The sequence below is a fragment of the Leptinotarsa decemlineata genome, unplaced genomic scaffold (genome assembly GCF_025532065.1).
Source record: "Leptinotarsa decemlineata unplaced genomic scaffold, Ldec_3_MD MMD2_tig00000251_RagTag_RagTag, whole genome shotgun sequence".
In the NCBI taxonomy this organism is placed as follows: Eukaryota; Metazoa; Arthropoda; class Insecta; order Coleoptera; family Chrysomelidae; genus Leptinotarsa; species Leptinotarsa decemlineata.
The window spans coordinates 2,458,672-2,485,269 of NW_027412547.1; the positions used below are offsets into that span (position 1 = coordinate 2,458,672).

Sequence of the window (26,598 nt, forward strand, 5' to 3'; positions counted from 1 at the left end):
GACAAAAACATTTGAAAGAGTGTATGCTCTTGAGAGTATTGCTGAAAAGTATGGACACACCATACACTGAGACTTCCCCGCTATTTTTGTGTTTTCAATCCCATCGAGCCAATTTGGAGAAAATTGAAATAAAGCTTCAGGCATAAAAATAATTTTCTGATTGATTCGGCCGTTACTTGATGAAGATCCATAGTAATTTCACAAACTACACTTAAACGATTTGATCTCCACTAACTTTATTGAAAATAATCATAACATGTTTCGCTAAAACATTAGCTTTTTCAAATGATTATTGAAAAATCATTTGAAAAAGCTAATGTTTTAGCGAAACATGTTATGATTATTTTCAATAAAGTTAGTGGAGATCAAATCGTTTAAGTGTAGTTTGTGAAATAAAAATAATTCTTTTAAAATTTGATAAGAAGGTAATAGAGCTAGTTAAAGAAGAAGTATCTAATATTACCGAAGAAGGTTGGCAGAAAAGGATTATAAAAGTGATTTTAGTTGAAATAGACTATATGGAGATTGGACACTTCCATATTAATGGTGGAAATAAATTCATTAATGGTTTCAATGACGACAGTGATAGTGAAACAGAGAATATGGAGGAGGAATTGTCAGAAGCTTTCGAAGAAAGTTAGTGAAGTGTTTTTGAAGCTTCCTATCTATATTATTGAAGGGAAACTGTTACGCTAGTTGCACACACACCGACTTTGGACGGCCAGTATAAAATCGGCCGATATTTTATTGGTAACGAGTGCTTGCAAACTCACCGGATTTTTATAGGACAATCAGTTGCTTTGTTGTCGTAATTAGCACGCACTACCAAAATGAAGTTAATGCGTAGTAACTACAATTTTACCGAGCATTCGAGACTGGATATAGTGGCAGTGGACGGCTGCTCACCGGTATTTTACCGGCGACGATCACTGGTCGTTACGCTAGTTGCACACACACCGATTTTGGACGGCCGACTTTGTACCGGTCGTCAAAATTCCAATAGTGAACCACATGTGGGAACGGGATCTGGCACACACGCCGTTTTGAATGTTCGGTGAAATTGTAGTTACTACGCATTAACTTCGTTTTGGTAGTGCGTGCTAATTACGACAACAAAGCAACTGATTGACCAAAAAAAATCCGGTGAGTGTGCAAGCACCCGCTACCAATAAAATATCGGCCGATTTTATACTGGCCGTCCAAAATCGGTGTGTGTGCAACTAGCGTTAGAAGGTAGGTTGAACTATATTGTTTACCTGAACTATACCTTCAGACTATAGTATCGAGATGTTTTGTGACCTGACATAAATGTAACTCTTCGTAACGTGATGAAATGAACTACTTACATCTTACCTTCGTTTTTGATTTCCTTCAAGAAATATGTGGTCTTTTTCATAGCTGTCTCTAAATATCTTGAAATGAAATGAGGGTCTTTTGATGGTGGATATCACTTCCACAAATCTATTTCGCAGCCGAAACCAGGTTATAATTCTCACTGAAATTCGTATAATAGTATGTTTAGAAATATCTAATGAATAAATATATTTTTGATACCAAGACGTTGTTTCATCTCACTGTGTGTTGTCTCATTTCACAAAAACTACCGGGTGGCAACGAAATCATTTTTGATTATGAATGGATCGATGAAAACCAATAACACTATCCATGAAAATAATTAAACAGTTTGGATAGAAATCATTTCACAAAAAAGCACCAGTCAGTTAGATCTGGAATAACAAATTCTAAATTTGGTGTATTTCTTTGTATTTGAGATTTTGAATAAATGAAATCATTGAAAACCTTTTTTGGTTCAACCGGAAATTAATTCGAGTCAAAAAATTCAAATAAACCGTAGAATATTTTTTTGAACTATTTGATAACATATAAACTTCCCCTCACAACAATATGATTCACGTGACCATTTACTCTCGAAATGACGCCGTAGTAACCATTTTCCCTAAATTAATATGGCAGCGCTATGATGTTTAAAAAAAATCTGTTTAAAATCTGTTTTTCCGTTAACCAGCTGTCGCACCCCTACGAACGACAACCCTCAGAAGTCGAAACTTGTGCAAGCCAAGGATTAACGAGGTCTTACCTTTTAACGTGTGATTCCTAACACGGGTTGTCGGTAGCAAGTGAAGATCGATCGTTCAGACTAGGGCTTGAACCACCGACCAGCACGGCAGTCAATTCGAGTGAGTGAACAAAGCACCCACACCGAACCGCTTGGCTACCGACTGACCATACAGGGATGTCATACAGGGAAATATATTGTCGAAGAACTTGATGTAGTGAGTAACAATGAAAATTCAGAAATTTTAATTGCTTACCGGCTCACATACTTTCCTTAATTTTTTCAAACGCCTATGTTCACTTTATTCATCTCAAAAATTTTGACAGGGAATGGTAATTTTAGAACTTTATCGTTGAAGTGTACTACAAAAAATTAATATAGTTTAAAAAACTAAAAAAACAAGCTTTTAAAGAACATCGAACTGAAAAGTTAAAAATATTTTTTTTAATAAGCTTGAAACAATAACGAACGAAGAAATACTAGTATTATTATGAAAAAAGCGACGGGTTCGTGATATACAAAAAATATGACACAAAGCATTCACGCTTTTTTCACAATAATACTAGCATTTTTCAATCGTTATTGTTTCAAGCTTTTTTTTATTTTCAACTTTTTAGTTCGCTTTAAAAGCATGGTTTTTAGCTTACTACCCGTTGGTTCATCCATTGTTCATCCAATGGATGGACTCATGGAAACCAAACAAAGACCCCGGTCCTGATGAATTCCCAGCGGAAGTCATCAAAGTTGTCGTTAAGGCACACCCGGAACAATGTCTGAGGATAATGAACCAATTATCAACAAAAGGGCAATTCCCCAAAAGAATGGAAGATATCCAGGCTTGTTTTCTATCGAAAAAAAAAAAGTAAATCGAACAGGCCGATATGCCAACATAGCAATAGATATTCCAGGAATATTTCATGAATATACATTTAAGGATATTGTATCATGCTATAAATATGCCATGGATATATACATCTTCTGGAGAATATTCCCTGGAAGTGCCCCTGGCGAACCTTTGACACATTCTAAGAATATTACAGCATTTAGGCCACATGCGACCCATTGTACATCCTACCGAGAAGTTTTTCTCCTAGGTCATCGTCCATCCTGTCCTTTCCAGGAAGGTAAACAGGTCACTAGGAGACATCTCCTTCATATTGGCAGGTGTAGGCCAAGACTCGCCGAACACACACTCTCTTTGGCAACCTTGAGGTGTCTCACGGTGGCCTCCGAGAAGGTTTTGGAAAGTGCAGCGATATTACTGTCGTTGCGCGGCTTCTTCAACCTTCTTGGGGTTCCCTCCGTGGAGGTAACAAGTGGGGGAGCGTTCCTGCAGGGGCAGCCGGTTCTTTTTCTTTATTCAAGGCTCAGCTCTTGGCGCCCGCCGCAGGAAGTGCCCTTGCTGTTGGAGGTGATCTGCTATGTACAGCCTCATTCGAAGCGGTAGATTGAGGTGGACATTTCTGTTCATCCCCAGTCACCGTCTTAGATTGAGGTGAGCACTTCTGTCCAGCCTTGGAATTGGTTTTTATTTTTTTTGTTTTTGTTTTCGTGTTTGTTTGATTCATGTGTGTTCACACGAGTAGCAAGGGAAGAGATGGTCACCTCTGGCAGAGCCCCGCATTACCAGAGGTAGGCTGATTACAATGAGGTTTCGTCCAGTACCCCAAGGAGATTGTTTGTGACCACATATCACCCTGCGGTCATTCAGCTGTCGGCATGGTTCCTTACACCTTAGCTTGGGTAGGCTGGTCCACGGTGACATTTTTTGCAAATGCTTTTGAGGGTTTTAGTTCCCCTCACCCTACTTATTTCTGCCACTGACCAGGAGTCCGGCGATCCCGTCCGTAAGACCACATTTGCTTCCCGGGCAGGCCTCCAGTCCCTTAGCCGACCCTCTATCCGCCACCTGGTAACGCGCCCGATAGCTAGCCCAATGTAGCTGAATGAGTATATAAAATTCTAATTGGAATTTTTCATCTAGAGTTCATTCCGGGTTGAAAAAAAAATAGGTTTCGAATTGTTTCTTGATAAAAAAATTGAATCTAAGAAAACATATTTCCATTTCGAATGTTGAGTTTTTCAACTGAATAACGCTTTGTGAAATGATTTATTTTTATTTTCGGAGTTAAAAAAAGTAAACTTACCCACTGCCTCAATATGCATGCACAACATTCCAACAGTCAAAATTTTTCTCTCGTATTTATCGTGGCTGACAATAACATTGGTCAATTCGAATAATACTGGGGAACAAACTATCGAAAAATGAGGAACTGCAAACATCCAGTATATAATTTTTGTGAGTTTGTTCTTCTTTGGAGGCATCATTCCCAATAGTTTGAGACACATCAAGTGGAATGAAAAGTAATCTTTTGGTGTTATTTTTCTGAGAAACTTTTCCATTTTTTTACTAACTGTAGGCACTGAGATACGTCGGTACAAATAAAAGTTCGGCTGTGTATTTTTTGATCAGCTATATGTAAGTTTATCAATTATCATATTTTCAACGATCAGAGGAAGCTTATTCAACTTTTCAAACCCCCAATTTCACTGAATCTGGATTACTCTCAGATTACACATAATGATGGGTTCCATGGAAAATAATCGTCTGATAATGATCATTGATTTCACGATACTTTTCCAGAAATATAAAAACGTAATCGACAATAATTTGGACAGAAGAATGAAAGTTCTATTCTCCATAACTCCTGAAAGTAATGGCGAATTGACAGATACCACGGAAGTTGCTACTATTTTCATTGTTCATTTCATTGACAAATTCAATAATCCCAGAAAATATTATTGAGTTCGTGAAGAATTAATATGTATTGAGTATCAAAAATACGAAGTCCATTTAAATTTTCTTCATCCCTGTCAACTGCCAAGAAATGTAGGACACCATATCTTCGGTATATTTCAAATTCTCCAGTGGTGTAAATGGAGAGACGTGTAGTCTCACATTTGTTTCACAGTTGCGAAAACATTTGTTTTTTCACTGTTTTTTCAAGAGACGTAGGAGAGTGGTCTCATAAAAGATGTTGCAAAATATTTATATGAAGTAATAAATTTCCTTGGTGACATAACCTTTAAATGAAAAGTATTTCCAATTCGATTCTGACCTTATGATACCAATGAAAAAGTAGATCACATAAGGTTGATCATGGGCTGATAGTTGTACTTTCAGTATTTTCATCTTTTGAAAAACATAATCTGCATTTGTAGAGTAGGGAGAGTCCCAGCCCTTAGGCCACATGTGATCCATTGTACATCCTCCCAAAGAGTTGTCCTCCTAGGTCATCATCCATCCTGTCCTTTCCAGGAAGGTGGACAGGCGATTACCTTCACTCCTGTCGTGGTCTTTAACCCACCTCAGGATAATGTTATTATCTACCGAGGCTTTGGCTGAGTCTTGGTGGCACTTGAGTGCTAGCCCTGAGATAATACGGCTAATAGGGATTGTCTGCTATCAGTCCAGATTGTTATTTTATTGCCAGAAATTCCTTTCCTGGATATTCCTTTTGTGGCAATTGAGATACCAGCCAGTTCTGTTAGAACCACGCTGGTATTTTTTCCCATTCCCCACTGTGAAAAACATAATATATAATGAATATTCACCGAACAAATTTGAATATAGGAAACATTTATTGAGTTGTTTTGGTGAACTAATTTTAGATTTTCAAGGATGAACATGCTGGAGATAGGAGCAATAATAGTTCAAAACTTTTTAATTTAATTCAACGTTTCGGTTTATTAATGAACCATGATCACGTGTGCTCAATTCATTTTGGCTTTCGTCAAAAAGTAGTTTGTTATGCACATTGGATAATTTTTGTCTTTCCTTTGTTTCATGCATCCCATATATCACGTATGCACCACGTATATATCCCAAATATTCATAAAATATTCTTGGAATATTAGATTAGATAGAAACCACTGAATAGCACTATTAGATACCTCGTCGAGTTGAGACTGTAACACATCATTATTTTTATCCGACAGAATGAAAGTGGTGTCTTCCGCGAAGAGGACCGATTTGAACGGCATCATATATTTGCACAAGACATTCACATAAATGACAAATAAGAGCGGCCCTTTAACAGACCCTTGCGGAACGCTATGCTCAATAGTTTGAAAGTTTGATAATATGCTCGAAAGTAATCTAGAAATCATCGGTATTATTGGTAAACACCCTGTATTTTTTTTAATCTTTTTGAGAATAAATAACATTTCATCATCACAACTACACTACATTTCCAAGAAAATCTGCATTTTCTCTGTCGTTAGCAATCTAAGGAGTGAACACATCATCCATTGGTATCTTAGAAAACACCAAATTCGCTATATCCATGTGAAAAATGGAGAAAGCTTCCTGGAATCCCACCCTGACATCATTGAATAATACCAAAGAGTTTTCGTTCACCATTTTTCTAATTTCTGCTTGAATTTGTTTGTTGGCAGGAAAAATGTTGGAAAAATCGTAATGTATAGATTCAGGATTCATCTCAATGGTGTAGTTCGCGAATTTCAAATAGGTTTTATCATTCTTCTTGTACTGTTCACATTTCATTATCTGACGGTGATGTAAATTTGCTGAAAAAAAAAAGATGAGCAATGACTGTAGTATAAGGTGGTGCGGAGAATTAGTTTCATAATCGACAGTTCAAACAGTTGATTATCAATAATCGACAGTATAACCTGGACTGAAGAGTCCCGGGCCTAAGAAAGAAAACGCGTGTTTTGGTTCAAAATTGGCTTCATTCTTCAACGTGAACTCCACCAGGAGCCATACATTCATTCCAGCGCCGTTTCAACATTTCAATACCATCTTTGATGAACTATTTATCTTCTGCCCCAGTTTCAGCAATAACATCTTCAATCGGGAGTGAGTTTCATCGATTTGTGACACTGTCTTGATGAAGCAGCACTTAACTTTACTTCAAATGGGGTCGTATTTCCGCAATTTCGGCCTTCGAGCTCTCCAATATCGCTATATAATATTCACTGTTGATGATATTTCCCTTCTCAAGGTAGTCGATGGATAGTTTACTACGCACATTCCAAAGTACCAAGGCCATAACCTCTCCAGCCGATTGCTGTGCTTTCGGGCACTTTGGACTAGGTTCACCAGTTGCTCTCCAGTCAGATGATCGTTTTGATTCCGGAGTGAAGTGATGGATCTATTTTTCATTAATTGTCATATATCAAGCAAAACTTTCGCTTTGTTATGTCTAAACATGACCAAACACTGCTCAGAATCATCAAGACGTTCTTGGTTTTGGTCAACAGTGAGTTCGCGCGGCACCCACTTTGAACAGAGCTTCCTTATGTTATGCAATGTAAAGCCAACACGTTCTTATGATATTTTTACAACTAACGCAATCTCACTTTACGATCATTCAAAACGATTTGTGGATTTTTTTGTTTTCTGGTGTTTTTTTTGCGGCATCAACTGCTAGGTTATTAGCCGCGGACTTGTTGTTTGTTTTTCAAATTTCATCTATTATATTTGCGGCTTTCAAAAATACCATCACGTTGCTCAACGTTCGTCTATCATCACATAGAATTTTTTTCATTGCACCAGTTATATTATGTTGTCTCCTGGTTTCTTCATATTTTGGACATTCTACAAGTATATGTTGTACCGTTAGTACTGTTTGGCATGTAGTACATAGAGGTTGTTGTTCACCTAGGAGCAAGTGAAGGTGTGTTATCTTTGTATGGCCGATTCGCAGATGCGTGAGAACAACTTGTTTTTTCCTGGTCAATTTCAGTGGTGAGATTCGCTTATTCACACTTGGTTTCGAGCATTTCAGTTTCGAATCAATTTCATTTCAAAGAGTCTGCCAGTCAGATATTCCTTTGGTTTTATTAAAATTTTTCAGATCTTCTAAGTGGAGTGGTACATCTTCATATTCGTTAGAGTCAGCAATGATTCTAGCTGCGTTATCCACATCCTCGTTGTTCTTTATGCCACAATGACTAGGCACCCACATGAAGCTGACAGTTCTACCGCTTTCCTTCATAATATGAATTCTGATAAGAATAATCCTTACAAGGGGGTCAAGAGTACATTTATTTTGGAATGATCTTATGGAGCGTATAATTCTGCTGTGTAAACGCTGGTTGTTGAGTGCATCGACCAGCTATGGAGGTGTCCATCTACAAGGAATGTACATCCCACCCCATACTCGGTCTTTGATCCATCAGTATATATTTTGCAGTAGTTTGAAAACTCACTGATGTTATTGTAATAGTTCAGTTTGTGTTATTGTGAATTCGATTCTGACGTTTTCATTTCACTTCCCGAAACATTGCAATATATATCAGCCAGTTTCCATGGAGGGAACTCCGGGAGAGCGAGCGTGAAAACTCTCGAATCTGGGATAATACGTTGTTCTTTTATGCGTGTACCTGTTGGTCTGGTTGCCGTTGGTTTTTGTAGGAATAAATCATGGATTTTGTCATTGAAGAAGAAATCATAATTAGGGTGGTTAGGTTGACAGTATATTTTCACAGCATAGTTTGCAAGAAGTCTTTTTCTTCGAAATTCAAGAGGAGGGGAAGCAGTCTCACTGCAGAGTGATATCACAGGACTCGTTATGAAACATCCCGTTATCAGTCTCAGATGATTATTTTGAAGTTTATTCAAAGTTTTCAATCGTGTTGGTCTGGCCGAGGAGTATACTACACTTCCATATTCCATTCGAGAGAGAATAAGGCTGCGAGAAATATTCAGCAGAATTTCATGGTCTGCTCCCCATTTGATTCCTGCAAGAGCTTTTATGATATTCAATGGTTTCTGGTTTCTTTTCATCAAATTATCTCCCCAATTCAGTTTAGAGTCAAATATCATCCCCAAGACTTTTATTTTGTTTTCAAACTGTATAGGTGTTCCATTCATGTTGAAGTTGGACTTATTATGAAGTTTTCGCTTTCTACAGAAGTGAATCGCCTTTGTTCTGCTTGCTGATAATTTGAGACCTGTACTGTGTGCTCTGTTGTGAAGCTCATTTATGCTGTTCTGAAGTTTCTCCTCAGCATCAGAAGTGACTGAATACGAATAGAATATAGCTAGATCATCCACATATGCAGTTATTTTCACTGGACCTTCTACTACTTCTATTATGCCTCATTTGGAGGCGAGTTGGCTGTCTTTGTTCATCTTTCACTGCCTGAACCACCGTGCATACTGTTTTCGGCGAGTGCATTGGCTTGGGGTGTGGGGGTTGAGCAAACCGGCCATCGGATGCCTGCTCCCACGTAGCCCCGCTGGATACGGAGAAGACAGAATCACTTGTGGTTCTGTTATTCTCTAACTGAATGGCATCCCAATGATGGCCAAATTCTAAGATGAATTCTAGGATGAATGACACTGAGCTGTCTCTACGGAACCTTTGAAATACCGGGCGCCCTCTCGTCGTAGCATCGCCTTGTCACGGTAATGCGGGGTTCTGGCGTGATTGACCTTCTTTCCTTAGCTACTCGTGGGACTTTTATGAACAGAGTAAACTTGAACACTATTTCTGAATCTGAGTCTACAGAGGAAATGGATCTCGAGTTTACGACTCCAACTAACCTCCCTGCAAATTTTGTTCAGGAGCAAGTCTACAGAGGAGATGAATGTCCAGTGGGTCCCTGTCGATTCTGGGCATCTAGGCAGTTGCCTACTCTGTCTTGAGGTTAATCCGGCTCTGGAGATGGATCTCGAGTTTACGACTCCAACTGACCTCCCTGTAAATTTAATTTAGGAGCGATTCTACAGAGGACACAGATGTCGAGTTTACGACTCTGACTGACCACCCTGTAAATTTGGTTCAGGAGCAAGTCTACAGAGGAGATGGATGTCTTGTTTACGACTCCAACGGACCTCCCTTTGAATTTAGTTCAAGAGGGAGTCTACAGAGGAGATAGATGTCGAGTTTACGACTCCATCTGACCTCCCTGTAAATTTAGTTCAGGAGCGAGAGCTTCTCAACTCTCCAACTCCTGATCCAACAACTGAACCTCAGAAAAAGGTTTGTTGGTGCAGCCAGGAAACGACTAAGTCGTCTCCTCAAGAGCGGGCTACCTTATAAAACCGCTTTGCACCAAATTCTTGAGTGGCGTTCGCAGAATCTGTCTCAGGTGGAAGTACAAACCCCCCATGAGCAGGTTAGCAAACGTTTGCGCTCAAGGGATGATTCATCAAAACCAGAGCAGAGCCGTACTCTTACCATCTGACCTGAAAGACCACTCACCATACAAACTATTTGGGAGATTCTCTCATCCCGTTTTTTTGTATCAGATGGAGTAGTAGAAAGCCAAAACTTTCTTTCCCAAAAAACTATTCGGCTTCGTTAAAAGCTGGGTTTATTTGGTTTTGAGTGTGAATAGGTGTGAGCCACAATAAACCTTTGCGGGTTTCGGTGGAGGGTTGAATAGAGCCACTCACTTCGGACCTAACCTAACCTTACCTCATTTGGACGTCCACTACGTTCTGTATCATCGGTGTATCTACAACTACGTTTGAAGTCAGCAAAGCGACGTTAAATATTTTTTTCTGATGGAGCGGAGTCCTTATAACACTTTTCAAGCCGTTGTTTCGCTTGAACTGTATTTTTTTCCATCAAGAATCAGGGGAAAATTGGAACACAAAATTGTTTTTGATACATTGTTTTGAACATAACAAAAGTAGTGTCACTCAATAAGTCACAAACTTATGGGTAGAGTATCATGAAGGTGGAAAGTCATCTTCGTTTCAATCGGGATTGGAGTCCAGCTCCCCTACCCTTTCGGCTGATTGTTGGTCTCGAGAAGGACCAACGGGTTCATGTCTGATGATATGACGGCATGAAGTCCTTAGACATCAGTGCCGCCCTTCACGGGATACCCCTACCTGGCTGGGGTGGGATGGATGGAAAAATTATTCATCCGTTAACGGGAGACATGAGGGCCTCATTCGACAAAGTGTCGGGGCCTTCTATATCGGGAGGGGTCGTCTACAGCATAATCTGTGGCTTCCCTAACTAACGGAGTATCATGAAATTCCAACAGCTTCCTTTTAAAGGTTAGCACTAATTAAAAACGCGGTGAAAGCAATAAAATTAATGCCATCTATGTGTTACGCCCGAGACTGCTCAGCCCATGTAGTTAATTGTTGGGTATAGCTAATGGACAGTTCAGACTATCGAATGAAATAATCTACAGTTCAGACAGTCGAATATAGATAATCGACAGTTTGGACAGTCGACAATAGATATTCGACAAATTATTTTCATTAAAAAAATCATGTTGATAATGATTCATCATATTTTAACTTCCGCTAAAGAGATACTTACTCAAAGTTATATTACATCGGCCATGTGCGTTCAACGGGAACATCAGAATTTTCCCTCTGAGTTCATAATCTCCAATCAAATTTATTTGAGGTGATTGTACATCCATAACCCAACCACAATTTTTTTCCAAGGTGAATCTGCAACACAAAAAGACTTGTTGACTGTTTTCATTATTATTTTATAAAAATTGCACTTTCTTGATGAAGAAATTTGATAATAATTGAAAAGTTCAATGGTTTCACAGTTTGTTCGATTGACGACCTATTTATTTTGTAGAAATTCATATTGTGTACGAAACTGTTATTTCCAACTGGAGGACAAATTCTTTACACAAGATGAGGGACTGCCAATGGGATCGCCACTTTCACCAGTCATAGCCAACAAATATATGGAGTGGTTTGAAACTCTGACCATTGAAAAATCCCACAAGAAATCTCGAGTCTGGTTGAGATATGTTGATGACACCTTCATAATATGGAACCATGGGAACACTGAACTAGACGCCTTCCTGAAACACATTAACAGCGTGAGACCTTCCATTACTTTCACAATGGAGAAGGAAATGAACAAAGAATTGCCATTCTTAGACGTTTTGGTGAAGAGGACCGACACTAAGTGGGAAACATCTGTATATCGAAAACCCACTCATACGGGACAGTATCTGAACCACGAATCCAACCACCATCAATCAACTAAAAGATGAATCATCAAGACTCTATTAGACCGTGCTTTTGGGCTCTGTAATACGAAGGAAGGTCTCGATAAGGAACTAGACATCATCAAAAATGATCTTCAACGGAATGGCTACTCCAAAGCGATGGTAGAAAAGACCTTGGCTAAAAGACAGCGAAAGCCTCGCAAGGAAGAGAAGCTGTCACAACCAGTGTTTGCACTTCCTCACATAAGAGGATTATCCAAGAGGATAAAAAGAATTGGTTTCAAGTACAACGTCAGAACCTGCTTCAGATCCGGTAACACTATCCGTAGCAGCCTCACGAAAACCAGGCCACCAAACGCGAACTGCGATTCCAAGAATTGCATTTACCGGATACCCTGTGAGTGCGGAAAATCCTATATTGGTGAAACTAAGAGGCCATTGAATGTTCGCATTGCCGAGCACAAGAAACACACACAGCGAGGGATAACCAGCAAATCAGGAATAGCAGACCATGTTTGGACCCATCAACACAACATCGAGTGGTCCCAAGCTGAGATCTTGCACAGAGAGGAACATTGGTTTAGGAGAAAATGCAAGGAAGCCGCATACATGTTGTCCAACAACGTTAACAGCCAGGCCAGCGTAGAAATACGTAACATATGTAAACCCATCAAATGGCCAACTCCCGCCAAAGGGTCACCTCCCACGGAACCACTGAAGCGGAAAATGGAAAGCGGGGATAAGTGAAAGTACTCGAACGACCTATAAATAGTCATCTTTCGGATGAATCAGTCCAGTCATCACCCGAAGACGATTGTAGATACTAACAATCGAAACGTCGTGAACTAATGTGACTCAACTTTTTATTCTTATTTTCTTTTTTCATTCCTTCATTTTTATTTATTTTTGTTGAATTGTTCTATTTTACATGTATTTCATTTCACTATTATTTCATTTCAGGTTTATTTTGCTTTATACAATTGTTATATTCAGCTATTCATTTTCATTTCTTCTTTTTTAGTTGTTTCAGGGATTTCAAATAATTTTACATAGTAGACAATGGAAGTCCGAGCTAGTGAAATGCATCATATTGAATATAGTTATCACTTGTTAAGATCGGTTCCGGTTTATTAGACTATTTTCAATTAACTAACACATCAAGCCAAGATAAATACCTGATCTTTTCAGTGTATATTCACTCGTCTTGAATCGTTGTTAGAATCATCTATACGGATCAAGAAAAACCAGAAGCATTTGCTGACAATTCCGAAAGGCTCTGTAGAAAAAATGATGTCTCCTTCATGGACGAAGTAGAAGAAATCGAAAATAAAGTCGAACAGACGGTACGCAGGATAAGACGACAGCGAAGAGGCCACGCGCAACCCCTGGCACCAACATCTCCCGAGGGAGTGAATGTCATCGTAAGAGGCCTAGCCACTCGGAAAGCACCAGGCCCGGACCAAATCCCAAACCGAGCACTGAAGGTCCTATCAAAGAAGGGTATAGCGGCAATGACGAACATCATCAATGCAAAACTCCAACTACAACACTTCCCATATCCATTCAAGGAGGCAACGGTCATCCACAATCAAAGCCAAAGAAGAATCACTTATTCACGGACAACCATTGGCCAATGAGCTTAACCCCTCCGTTGAGCAAAGTGGCAGGACGAGTTATACTGATAAGACTAGAGGACCAAACCAGGGAACTGGAAATCTTACCAGACGAACAGTTCGGTTTCAGATCTGAACATTCAACAGAGCTACAAGTCCTGAGGGTAGTAGACTATGCGACTGAATGTTTCAACCTAGGCAAAGGATAGCACAACGGAGCGATATTCCTAGACGTCTCCAAGGCGTTCGACAGAGTTTGGCTCTTCTAACTTCTAGCCAAAATGACCTGACAAATGACACGAACTCTCTACCATGCGACTTCTGGAAGCAGAAGTGCCCACAAGGTGCAGTTGTTTTCCCACACCATTTTTCGGTATATACAACAGACGTGCTCAAGCCAGAAAACAATGTCAACAAGATGGCGCTATACGCGGACGACACAGCTCTATTGGCAAGATCTACCAGCCACGCGCAAATCACCAGATATTTGCAACAACAAGAGGACAGATTAGAGGAATAGGCCAACCTTTGGAACCTGACAGTATCGCCTGACAAGAGTCAGGCGATACTGTTCATCTGGAGGCTGGAACAACTGGACAACAGATTCCGTGGACTAACGAAGCAAGATACCTAGGAGTCACCCTCCACAGGGGACTGACGTTCAGGTCACACATACGGCAGAGACTAGGACTGGTGGGAGCCAACAAAACCATAGGACGCAAGATTCACATGCGTCCCCATGTGAAACTGCATCTCAAGACCGTACTACTTCCCATCATTCTGAATGCCTCCAGTGCCTGGGGCCAGTGCGCAGCGACATACAGACACAGTATTCAGACGTTCATGAACGCTTCTTTACGAGCTGCCGTAAATGCCCCTAGATGCATGCCTAACAGATACATCTACCGGGACCTGAACCTCAACATTCACTACGTAGACGCTTACATAACAGAGCAACAGGGACGACCCTAGATTTTGCGAAAAGAATAAACACATGAGGCCCATAAAGCAGAACCAACGACCACCTCCGAGAGTCGCTATCAGGTGGCTCCGGAAAGTATCAAAATGCATATACATATTATTAATAAATATTTCCTTACAGATACTCAGACACAAATTCAGTTCCCGACTGAAAGAATCTTGCTGAAGTAACCATCAGCCGGTGGAGGTCCACTGAGAGATGAGTGGCGGGTGAATGGACGGGATTCTAGCTTCTGTAGACAATAACATTGTGTAAAAGATTTTTTCTCAGGGTACCCAACACCGGGGTGCATAGGGGGGATGTATCAGTTGCTTGAAAATGGTCTAGTAAACCGAAACCTGTCGTAACAAATAATAAACTTGGTAGGAATCAGGCGAAAGTTTTTTTTTATTCTATTTCGGTATCTCAGTTGTCAATTTGCATTGTTGGATTTGAAACGCTGAATTATATTCAGCTATTCATCAATACGATCTCAGGAAGTTCATTCTACATAAACGCAGTTCTTCAAATGAAAGAGTTTTCAAACAGTGAAGTTCGAAGTGTACTGAGTTAAACCTCGAAACGATGAGAAGCGTCAGTATGTCGGTTGTACGAAGATCATCAAGGAATCAGAGTTTGAAGTCGATTGGAAAATTGATTCGAAACCGATATCGATGGAACAGCCTTCGAATGAGAACCAGTACAAGCTTTTTGGCGACGTGTACCAAAACAAAGAGGCTAATAAGGGACACTACGTGACCAAATCCTTCCTCGTCAGCTGCAGCTGCTGGCTGAGGCACAACGAATCCTCGATCAAGACCATGCAGGAAAAGCACGTGCTGTTGTCCCGGGAAAAATCAGTTGCTCATTTGTTGTTCTACAGCATCAGCATCTACAGCAATCAGAACTTAGTTACGCTCTCTAGGGGATGAGGTTACTGCAGGTTGCTTGTTCATCTTCCACTGCCTGAACCACTGTGTCAGCTGTTTTTGGCGAGAATATTGGTTTGGATGTGGGGGTTGAACAAACCGGCCGTCGGATGCCTGCTTCCACGTAGCCCTGCTGGTAACGGGAATGACATAATCACCCATGTGTTATTCCCTAACTGGATGACATCCCAACGATGGCTTGATCCTGAGGTATGTGAATCGGTACCGAGAGGAGGAATGACACTGAGCCTATCAGCTGTCACTACGGAACCTCCGAGATTCCGGGTGCCTTCTCGTCGTAGCATCGCTTTGTCTCTAGCCACTCGTGGGACTTTTATAGACAGAGTAAACTAAAAAATTTTGTGGATAGGTGTGAGCCACAATAAACCCTTGCGGGTTACGGTGGAAGGTCGAGTGGACCCACTCGCTTTTGACCTAACCTAACCTAATCTACATGAGGGCCAGCGGATGGGAGCGGCCAAGCCACTTCCAAAAAATTTCCATACGAATACGGGGCGGGGCGTCTATGAACGTAGAAAAATTTGTCGAGTTTTCACGAAACATGATTTTTTGTTGGTTCCAGTACTTTTTTATTTTAAACGTTTCAGTCGTGACATTTTCTATGTTCTTTTATATTCATTTTGGATATTGCGTGTTTGAAAATAAAAAATTGCAAGTTGTCGAGTTTTTCGTTGAACCAGAAGGTTTTATGGTCATTGATTTTTTATTCACTACCTTATATTGAAAATAAAGGTTTTGGTGTTTTACAGAAAAGTAAATAGCTAAAACCTTTCAATTCATGCGGTATATTCTTTCGAAATTTGAACGAAATGATTTGTGGACCTCGGAAATATTCAACTGTTCCAAGACTCTTGCGTATATATAGCAGAAAATAGTATGGACTTTTCTCAAGTTGAATTCTCTTACTTCATTTTAGTGACGTTCGATCTCGTCATTCCGTGAACATACAAGTTAGTGTACTTCTGTGAAACTGCTACTGCTTTGGTGGGAGCTTGACTGATTTCCATTTTTTTAATGAAAAACGGTTCCAAAACAGGCACACCCAGAGGTTTGTAACCTAAAAGTCACAAGAAGAATTCATCTCCCAGTCGTTATATTATTCACCGACATACTCACCATTTTTGAATTTTTGTAAACCTGACATCAAATTCGCTCTGACGCACTCTGAGAAATTTGGATCTGATCTCCGGCATAACACAATTCCATCAGCTGAAAATGAAAAAAATTCAATTTACCACAACATAGTTTGAAAATGTGATCGATTCTTTTTTTTGCAAAAGTAACGATTCACGTTGGATTCAAATCCCTATAGATAATATTTGGAAAAACCATCTCAGAAAGTTCATTCCACGGAAACCCTGTACAACAGTTCTTTAGAGAAAGGTGAAGTACCAACTGAACTAAAATTTTCTACTAATATACCTATGAATATTATTTGAGTTTTTTCCCAACACCAAATCGTTATTTTTAACACCTCGACACGTGTTTCGATTACCAAGTGATCATCTTCAAAGAGGAAGATTAAAACTAGGAACAAGTGCGAGCTAATCCTGTTTATGCTATAAAGGTAACCCATACAGGTAAACCATCCAGGCATACCAACCATACAGGTATACCAACCTAAATTAATTTTACAATTTTGCCTTATCTATTATAGAAATAAACTACAAAAGATGCAGAATCGTACAATGCCAATAATCTCACAATGTTCGAGGATAACACCCATAGCAAATATGTTGCGAACTCTTCAACGGCTACCAGTGATGAAACTCTTCGAGTACCAAACACTAATTTTTATTTTTAAAATCAAAATTAGATATTCACCTGTATATCTACAGAATAAGTTAACTTATGTGGCTGAAATACATGGGCATAATACTAGAAACAGAAACAATATAAAAGTTGAAGAATATAAAAAAAATAGTAAACATAATTCTTTATTTCATTAAGGAGTACATTGTTTTAATGACCTCCCTCAAGAAATTGAAGATAGTGGTTCGATGAATATTTTCAAAAGACGATTGAAGGATTCCTTTAAAAAAATATAGTATATTCCTATATATGACTTTCTTATGTAAATTTTTATTAATACATTTTTGTTTTTATTCAGAATGTTTTCATATTGATATTATTTTATTTATAATGTGACAAAGTACTCACTATTGTAAATGAATTACTCTATATATATATATATATATATATATATATATATATATATATAAACAAATAGAGATTTTATCGAGTGTGCATGATAAAAATCAAAAATGAAATAATTCGTGGACACAACACTTTAAAAAAGTGGGGCAAATCGCTGACACGTGTTTCTGGCTATTGGCCTCATCAGCGCGGTGCAGCCAAGTGTAAAGATGGGCAACACTTGTTTGCCGAAAGCAGGAAACAACACATACGCACGAAGTCAACAATAGAAGCCAACCGCTCATTTGTGGTTCCAGTTAGAAGACCTAGAATTCCCAGGCTACATCTAACATAACCACGGAGGCAGCTATAGCTACCTGCGTGACATCCGGGTCCAGGATATAAATACGAATAGAGATTCTATCGAGTGTGCATGATACAAATAAAAAATGAAACAATTCGTGGACACAACACTTCAAAACAGGGGGCAAACCGCGGACACGTGTTTCTGGCTATTGGCCTCATCAGCGCGGTGCAGCCAAGTGTAAAGATGGGCAACGCTTGTTTGCCGAAAGCAGGAAACAACACATACGCACGGAGTCAACAACAGAAGCCAACCGCACATTTGTGGCTGCACCGCGCTGATGAGGCCAATAGCCGGAAACACGTGTCCGCGGTTTGCCCCCCTGCCTACGTGGTTATTTTAAATGCAGCCTGGGAACTCTAGGTCTTCTATCTGGAACCACAAATGTGCGGTTGGCTTCTGTTGTTGACTCCGTGCGTATGTGTTGTTTCCTGCTTTCGGCAAACAAGTATTGCCCATCTTTACAATTGTTTTATTTTTGATTTGTATCATTCACACTCGATAAAATCTCTATTTGTATTTATATCCTGGACCCAAATGTCACGCAGGTAGCTATAGCTGCCTACGTGGTTATGTTAGATGTAGCCTGGGAATTCTAGGTCCTCTAACTGGAACCACAAATGTGCGGTTGGCTTCTGTTGTTGACTCCGTGCGTATGTGTTGTTTCCTGTTCTCGGCAAACAAGTGTTGCCCATCTTTACACTTGGCTGCACCGCGCTGATGAGGCCAATAGCCAGAAACACGTGTCCGCGGTTTGCCCCCCTTTTTGGTGTGTTGATTCATATATATATATATATATATATATATATATATATATATATATATATATATATATATATATATATATATATTAAAAAGTAATTGAAATAAAAAGAAATTGATCAAATCCCAGGCATATGCTGTTTGGATCGGTCTTTTCCATCACCGATGAGAGGTAATACCTCAAAACCGGTCTGTGTGTGATTGAATCGACTGATGCTGGATGAACGAGCAACATCGGCAATACTAACCTCTGTGCAATATCGACTCTGGTGAAATAAGGCAAATCACGATCAGAAAATCTAACGAATATCACACTCCACTGATTTCACTCATATTTGAATTTGTTTTTACGAGAATTTAAACAAATACTCACGCAACTTCACCCCTGAAGCTGAGCCCAAGACTGCCAACACAGTGAGAATTATCATCTCGCTTATTTTCTGAATGTTTTTCACAATGTTTGAAAGTAAACTAACTAAAATCCGAAGGAAAATTATATTTAATAACCTTCTCTGGTCTGCTCTTTGCCCGACGACAAGTTAATTAGTTTGAATAGCGAAATGCTATTTTCTGGAATCGATTCACTTGTTTATAGAAATTATAAATGAAGTTTCAAGATTTTTCTCGGTCACGATATTTATAGTGGTAATTTCCGATCAAGTAATGGTACTACTTTGAACTTTTCACTTCAATATTATCGAAATGGAACAATACCTTGTGAAATTGCTGAAGTCCACAAATACAGGGTAACATAGAAATTTCATTCACAGTCTGGTAGGAACCGGTAGGAAATGTATTCCATACATGAAAAGTCATACGTCTACTTTCCTAACTGAGTGACGGTAGTAGAGAATCTAAGGCATCGTCAGGTGTAGCTGACGTGTAAATACCCTCATTAGGAAAGGTTGTCGCGGGTATGAAGGTGGAAATCTTGCACCTTGACTATCCGACTACCTCATTAATGATGAAACAGCAGAGCATATACTTTGTGCCTGCCCCGCTGTGGACCGAATCATGTTTTTAGAGTTTGGCAGAGCCGTACTCTTACCATCTGACCTGAGCCACAATAAACCCTTGCGGGTTGTGGTGGAGGGTCGAATAGACCCACTCACTTTGGATCTAACCTAACCTAACCTATATCTATGTAATATGTAATACAGTTTTCAATAACTCACTGTGGAGACTGATAATAATACCGTCGTGTATGAAATATTAATACCTTACCACCAATAGAGAAAGTTTTAGAAATAGCAGTACATAATCAATTATTAGAGTTTATTGACAAACATCAAATCATGTTTAGCAATCAATCTGGTTTTCGAAAAAAACATTCTTGTGAAACAGCACTACAGTTATCATTAACTAAATTTACTAATGAAACAGATAAAGGTAAATATGTTGTAGCTGTCTTTTTAGATTCCAAAAGAGCCTTTAAAACGATTGATAGAAGTATTTTGCTTCAGAAGCTGAGCAGCTTGAGGGGATGATTTATGAATGGATAAGTAATTATTCATCAAATAGGAAACAGAGAGTACGTGTGAACAATTATTTCTCATCATATATAACAAATCACACTGGAGTGCCACAAGGTAGTGTGCTTGGTCCCCTATTATTTCTATTATTTATTCTGTATCTGAATGATATTCAATTATTCACAGACTGTGAGTTCATAAACTTATTTGCAGATGATACCTTATTGGCCTGTACTGGAGTTAATTCAAAAGAAATTGTTGGCAGAATTAATAAAGTTCTAGATAAAGTAGAAAAATGTCTGAAAACCAATGAAATGAAACTGAACGGTAAAAAAACAAAAGCAATGATAATTACTACTAAATTCAAATATAATCAAATAAATACAAACAACATAAATATAAAAATTGAAGATGAACATATAGAAATAGTAACATCAGTGAAGTATTTGGGATTTCAACTTGATAATTGCTTATCATTCGACGACCACTTCGAATATATTGAATAAAAGATTGCAAAAAAAATATATTTCTTCTCGAGAATCGCCAATAACTCATCAATAATAATCCAACCAATAATCCAACCCCAATTTGACTATTGTGCATCTATTTTATTCTCTTTCAATTTGAAAAAAGTGCAACAAATATAAAAACTACAAAATCGAAAAATGAGAATAATTTTCAAATGTAATAGGTATACACCAATTTCTACCATGCTATCTGATTTACAATGGCTCTTAGTATTTGAAAGATCATTCTATTGTTTCATGGTTTTTATTTATAAAATATTAAATAAAATGACCCTACCATACTTGCTATCACTAATAACTTTCAATAAGGACATTCATCACCATTCATTCTACTAGGCACAACAGTCACATTCATATAAATAGAACAAATACAAGAAATAGTATGAGCAGTTTATTTTTCAAAAGTTTTGTCCAATTCAATGATTTACCTGATTCAATTGAATCTACTCTATCCTTATAGATTTTCAAGAGCGAACTGTTAAAATATATTCACGATGGAAATTGAAAAATTCCTTTTTGTTCAGTTCAAATTATGTATGTATATAAAGTTGAATTATTTATATAAATTGTTGATTATATTATATTTTAGATTAGCTAAACTGCATATTAGGGAATCCTAATTCAATAAATAAATTCAATATAAAAAAAATAGTGAAATGGATATTCTATTCTGTTCTGTTATACCCTATGTTTTCAATAAAAGGAGGATGGAATGGTACATCATTCACGATATAGTTTGTATCTCACTAACTTTTATGATTTTTTCTGAATTACTTTATTCGTCATTGAGAAATTCAATTCTACACGTTTTATTTCAGAAAAAAACTCAAACTTTTGCTTTCGTTTTTCTACTGTGACAAAGTGACAGCAAACGACAACAATAAAAACAAAATTATGAAGCGATAACGTCCACAATTGATTGTTTTACATTATTCAGCAGGTATTCTGAACTTTCCTCACAATAATAAAATTTTCACCATCCACGTGTATCCTTGACTGAATAGTTAACGTCACTCCAGCAATTATAGTCATGTTCAACATTCAGAATGAATATATGGAAAATAATGTATTTGAAAATTGGGAAAAATGGAATGTTTTTGACGTGGCAAAATTGAGACAACATGAAAACAGGCTTTAACGACCAGAGCTACGATTAGAGAGAACAAAATCCAGATTGGTAGACGGTGTTCGAAAGGAAATTACAGTAACGAACGTTTTGTCTGCAACTGCAACAAACATATTCAGTGGTATATGCCTCGACTAAAAGAAAAATGGTAGATTTTCAAAGTTTTAGCAATAACTGACTGAGGAACTCCATGTTCACTTGTATTTATACTTGTGTGTGGCAGTGCTGGTGGTTGTGGGACGTCCATGCAAATTCTCACACCTGATTAATCCACCCTTGTGACGATAATGCTGATGGTGAAATGTCAATCGGAGTTGTATTCTAGTCCATTTCTGGTCTTTTTGAGTAATGTATATTACGTGATAGGTAGAATTATAATGCCTGGTGTATAATGAATACCACTTTCTGTTGACCCGTATACCTCCATATTTTCTGTTCAAACTCGTAATATGCTTATGGATTTCGAAGGCCTCTTCATTATGAAAACATGCATGGAAATGCGTTGTATTTGACAGAACAGCAGTTTTTTCGTAATTTAGTAAGTGGTCTGTTTCTGTAAGAAAATGCTCAGCAATTGCAGTTGCATGACACTCAGCTACACTGGTGTTATTGCTACTTTTGGTAGTTCCAATATCAACTGAGCTACAGAAGCAAGAAATCTTGTGAAAATCGGCGAATGATGAAGGCTCTTTTTCGTTTTTGGCCGATCTGATGATGTTGGGTGGTTAATCTGCTAAATTGTGATTGGTCTTCATCTTATGACATTTCAACAGTTTCTCATTGCGGTCCATAAATAACTATATGGAAGGCAAGTTGCCTGTAGAGCTTGATTCAGATGACGAAGTTTTTTTGAGAACTTGTGGTTTACAAATCCTGGTGGCACGAATAACAATCATATCACTTTCACCCTAGACGGTGGTTTGAGTTATTAATATCGATCAGCGTGACTAGGTTTGCATGAACGATTATTTTTGTTTTCATTGATTATGTTATACATTGTTATTGTTTCTCGAAAAAAAAAATAAAAGCGACTTGTTATTTCCTCCTTGAATGAACTTTTCAACACCAGATATCTTGATAACAAATGAAGTGATAACGGACGAGAGAACAAATGAAACAGAATAAAGCGATAATAGAGAAGAAGAGAAGTTTGGTTACCACTTTACAAAACCTCGACACGTGTTTTACTATACAAAAGCGTCATTTGAAAAACCATGTTAGCTTAAATCAGCAGCATTCAATGTATGCTTCACAGATTATTCAATATTACACTTTCAGAAAGTAAATTTCAAAAGGAACTGACTTTTATTGAACAAATTGTTGTAAACAACTGTCGGAATTCATAGACTTAGTTTTTTTCTGAAAAAACTATTGGAACAAACTTCTAGCCAGGCCAATTTCAAAGAACGACAGTTGATATTATCAGTCAATAATCTACTTTGGGGAATCAATTAATGATATCTCTTGTTTTTTAAAGAAAAATTGGACGTAGACTATGAATCGAATAATGAATTTAGGCGCATTAATTCAAACAATAAAAACAAAACTTTAGTGTAGGATAGATCGGGAATATCTAAGTTGAGTTGTGATTATTGTCCCAAAGTTTAGATTAGCACAGTCCCAAAAAATAAAAACACAAAGGTGATTTTCTGAATGGAAAGACCATTTCAACATTTGCAAACTATCATTTGGCACAGGGCACAAGTTCAATCATGGGTACGACATACTGCATTCGCAAGAGAGAAGTTCGGGTGGGTGTTGAAGTTAGTATGTTGGCAATCCTGTAATTGACATGTGTCATCTGTTAGTTTTTAGCTCTGTACTCGTGGGAGTTGCATGTTGTATGTTATGTCGACGAAGTGATTACTTATTAAAACGTTTATCAAGGTGTGCCTTATTTAATTGCCCAGTATCTATTTGATGGTATTTCAAGGCGCAGTTCAACAAACAGGTCACTAAGAGACATCTCCTTTATATTAGCAGGTGTAAGCCAAGACTGGCCGAACACACACTCTCTTTGGCAACCTTGAGGTGTCTCACGGTGGGCTCCGTGAAGGTTTTGGAAGGTGCAGCGATATTACTGTCATTGCGCGGCTTCTTCAACCTCCCTCCGTGGAGGTGCACAAGTGAGGGAGCTTTCCTACAGGGACAGCCGGTTCCTCGCCTTTATTCAAGGCGGATCTCTTCGTGTCCGCCGCAGGAAGTGCCCTTGCTGTTGGAAGTGATCTGGTATGTCCAGCCACCACCTTAGATTGAGGTGAGCATTTCTGTCCAGCCTCAGTATTGGTTTTTGTTTCTGTTGTTTCATTCATGTGTAGCAAGGGAAGAGTTGGTCACCTCTGGCAGAGGCCCGCATTACCAGAGGTAGGCTGATTACAATGAGGTTTCGCCCAGTAACCCAAGGAGATGGTTCGTGACCACATATCCTGCGGCCATTCAGCTGTCGGCAGGATTCCTTACACCTTAGCTTGGGTAGGCTGGTCCACGGTGGCATGTTTTGCAAAGGCTTTTGGGGGATTTTAGTTCCCCTTACCTTACTTATTTTCATGATCAAAAATGCACATTTTTTGCAGTTATTTGAATCCGTTGAAAATAATCAATAAGACATTACATTTTGATAATATAATGCATACTATCATCATTTTGATGAAAATGTTTTCATACGTATGTTGCTAGTTCTGTATTCCCAACTATGATGTTCCTCTGGAAGTTTTCCATTGTCGAGATATTTCTCGTTTACCCTCACCAACAGAGAAGAACAAAAAATATTCCAAGAATGAAATATCAATGAAATGAATTTCAAATTCAGGCGTGATGAGAAATTAAAATACACGCCATCTTTCTTCCAGTAATGGAAGTATTTCAGGACCTCTATTTTAAACTCAAAAACACCCCAATTTAGAGAATTCTCACTTAAGTCAATGCCCTACAGTCCTGTTAGTTCACTACTTCCCAGCAGATGTCAGCGTTTATTCAAATAGGGAAATCTTCCTTTCACAAAAAAATATCTTGTGAATATTTCTGTTAAAAAAAAACATGTTTTTCCGCTGTCGCTCCCCTACGAACAACAACTTTCAAATGTGGAAACTTGTGTGAACTGAGGACTAACGAGGTCATACCTTTTAACGTTTGATTCCAAAATTGAAAAAAGGGAAATAAGTACGTACCAAAAGTAAATTATAGGGTGATTCAATAAAAACGATAGAAAGGCCAAAGCGGGTAGCGAAAATGAAAGTAAGATCAAAATAGTTATTAATGATATGAGTGTTGAAAGTAAGGTTTTGTTTTGTGAGCGAAAGCGAGCGTAGCGAGTTGAGCAATTCCATGAACAAAATAAAACTCACTTTTAACACAAATATTATACAAAGTTTTTTGTACAACTGTCCTGTTTCCATACATTTAATATTTCTATAAAAACACATTTTGACATCTTTTGTTAGTTAACTATTTGCTGTGAAGTGGCCGTGTCAGGTGACGCCAAATCACCTGGTTACCAAAAAACAGTAGTGTTTGAAACATTTGAATTTTGTATGGAAAAAACCAGGCGCAATAGTTTATTATTGGATAGAGAGGAAATTGTGTTATGGAGGAGAGAGTATTTAACCAAAATTAAATATTATAGGGAACAACAGAGAACAATTTATTATATGGATGAAACCTGGGTTAATGCTTGACATACTACCCCTAAAGTATGTGTCGATGAAACTGTGACCTCATCTAGGAGGGCCTTTCTAGATGGACTATCCACCGGATAAACAAATCCATCAGGTAAACTTCTATTCATATTAAGACCTGCCTCAATCTCAATATATAAAAAGTAACCCTCGTATTTGTGTTATTCACTTACATACCTCTTCATAATTTCAGGTAAAGGAAAATGGCTTATTATTTGTCACATCGGCAATGAGAATGGGTTTGTTGCTGAAGGGCTGTGGTGTTTCGAGTAGAAAAAACTGGAGATTATCACGAAGAAATGAACGGTGAATCTTTCGACCAGTGGTTTTACAAAGTTCTACCCCATCTGGAGGATAATGCTGTGATTGTAATGGACAATTCACCTTATCATTCGCGACGGTTAGAGAAGATTCCGACAACGTCTTCAAAGAAGGTTGAAATCCAAAATTGGTTGCGATCAAAGAATATTAGCTTTGAAGATTCAATGCTAAGAGTACAGCTACAAAAAATTGTTGAAGAGCGCAAGCTTGAATACCAAAAATATATAGTCGATGAGATTGCAGCAGGCCAAAACTAAATTGTCCTTCGCCTGCCTCCATACCACTGCGAGCTCAATCCCATCGAGTTAATATGGGTGGATGTGAAGAATTTTGTAGCTCAGCATAACATCACGTTCAAATTTGCAGATCTCAAAGTACTTTTTGATGAGGCTTTGAAAAGAGTCACAGCGGAGAAATGGGAGAAGTATGTTCGGCATGTGATATCGGAAGTCGAGACAAAGATGTGGAAGCTTGATAACATAATAGAGGCCCAAATCGAGGCACTGATAATTCAGATTGGTGAGGATGACACTACTGATGAAGGGACAAATTCATCCAGTTGAATAATTTTGAATAATATTCATTTTGATTTGATATGAAATAAAAATTATCAATAAAGAAATAATTACGTCTCTTTTCA

General features: G+C 38.4%; 1 protein-coding gene across 1 annotated transcript; it reads right to left on the reverse strand.

The window, feature by feature from the left end:
• Window positions 1-6,252: 6,252 nt before the first annotated feature.
• Window positions 6,253-19,440, reverse strand: LOC111516058 (protein takeout). Its single transcript, XM_074173506.1, has 5 exons — window positions 19,212-19,440; window positions 16,693-16,785; window positions 16,483-16,633; window positions 11,395-11,531; window positions 6,253-6,667 (listed from the first exon to the last, which is right to left on the reverse strand). Exons 1-5 carry the CDS (start codon window positions 19,264-19,266, stop codon window positions 6,366-6,368), a joined length of 738 nt encoding a protein of 245 aa, XP_074029607.1. The 5' UTR covers window positions 19,267-19,440; the 3' UTR covers window positions 6,253-6,365.
• Window positions 19,441-26,598: the final 7,158 nt, after the last annotated feature.

Bases quoted from the DNA above. Each gene is read 5' to 3' on its own strand.
- LOC111516058 (XM_074173506.1), bottom strand. From the start codon at position 19,266: ATGATAATTCTCACTGTGTTGGCAGTCTTGGGCTCAGCTTCAGGGGTG. The intron at 16,786-19,211 runs GTGAGTATTTGT...TTTCATTTTCAG, and splicing joins AGCTTCAGGGGTGAAGTTGC to CTGATGGAATTGTGTTATGC. The intron at 6,668-11,394 runs GTAAGTATCTCT...TTTTTTTTTCAG, and splicing joins CCGATGTAATATAACTTTGA to CAAATTTACATCACCGTCAG.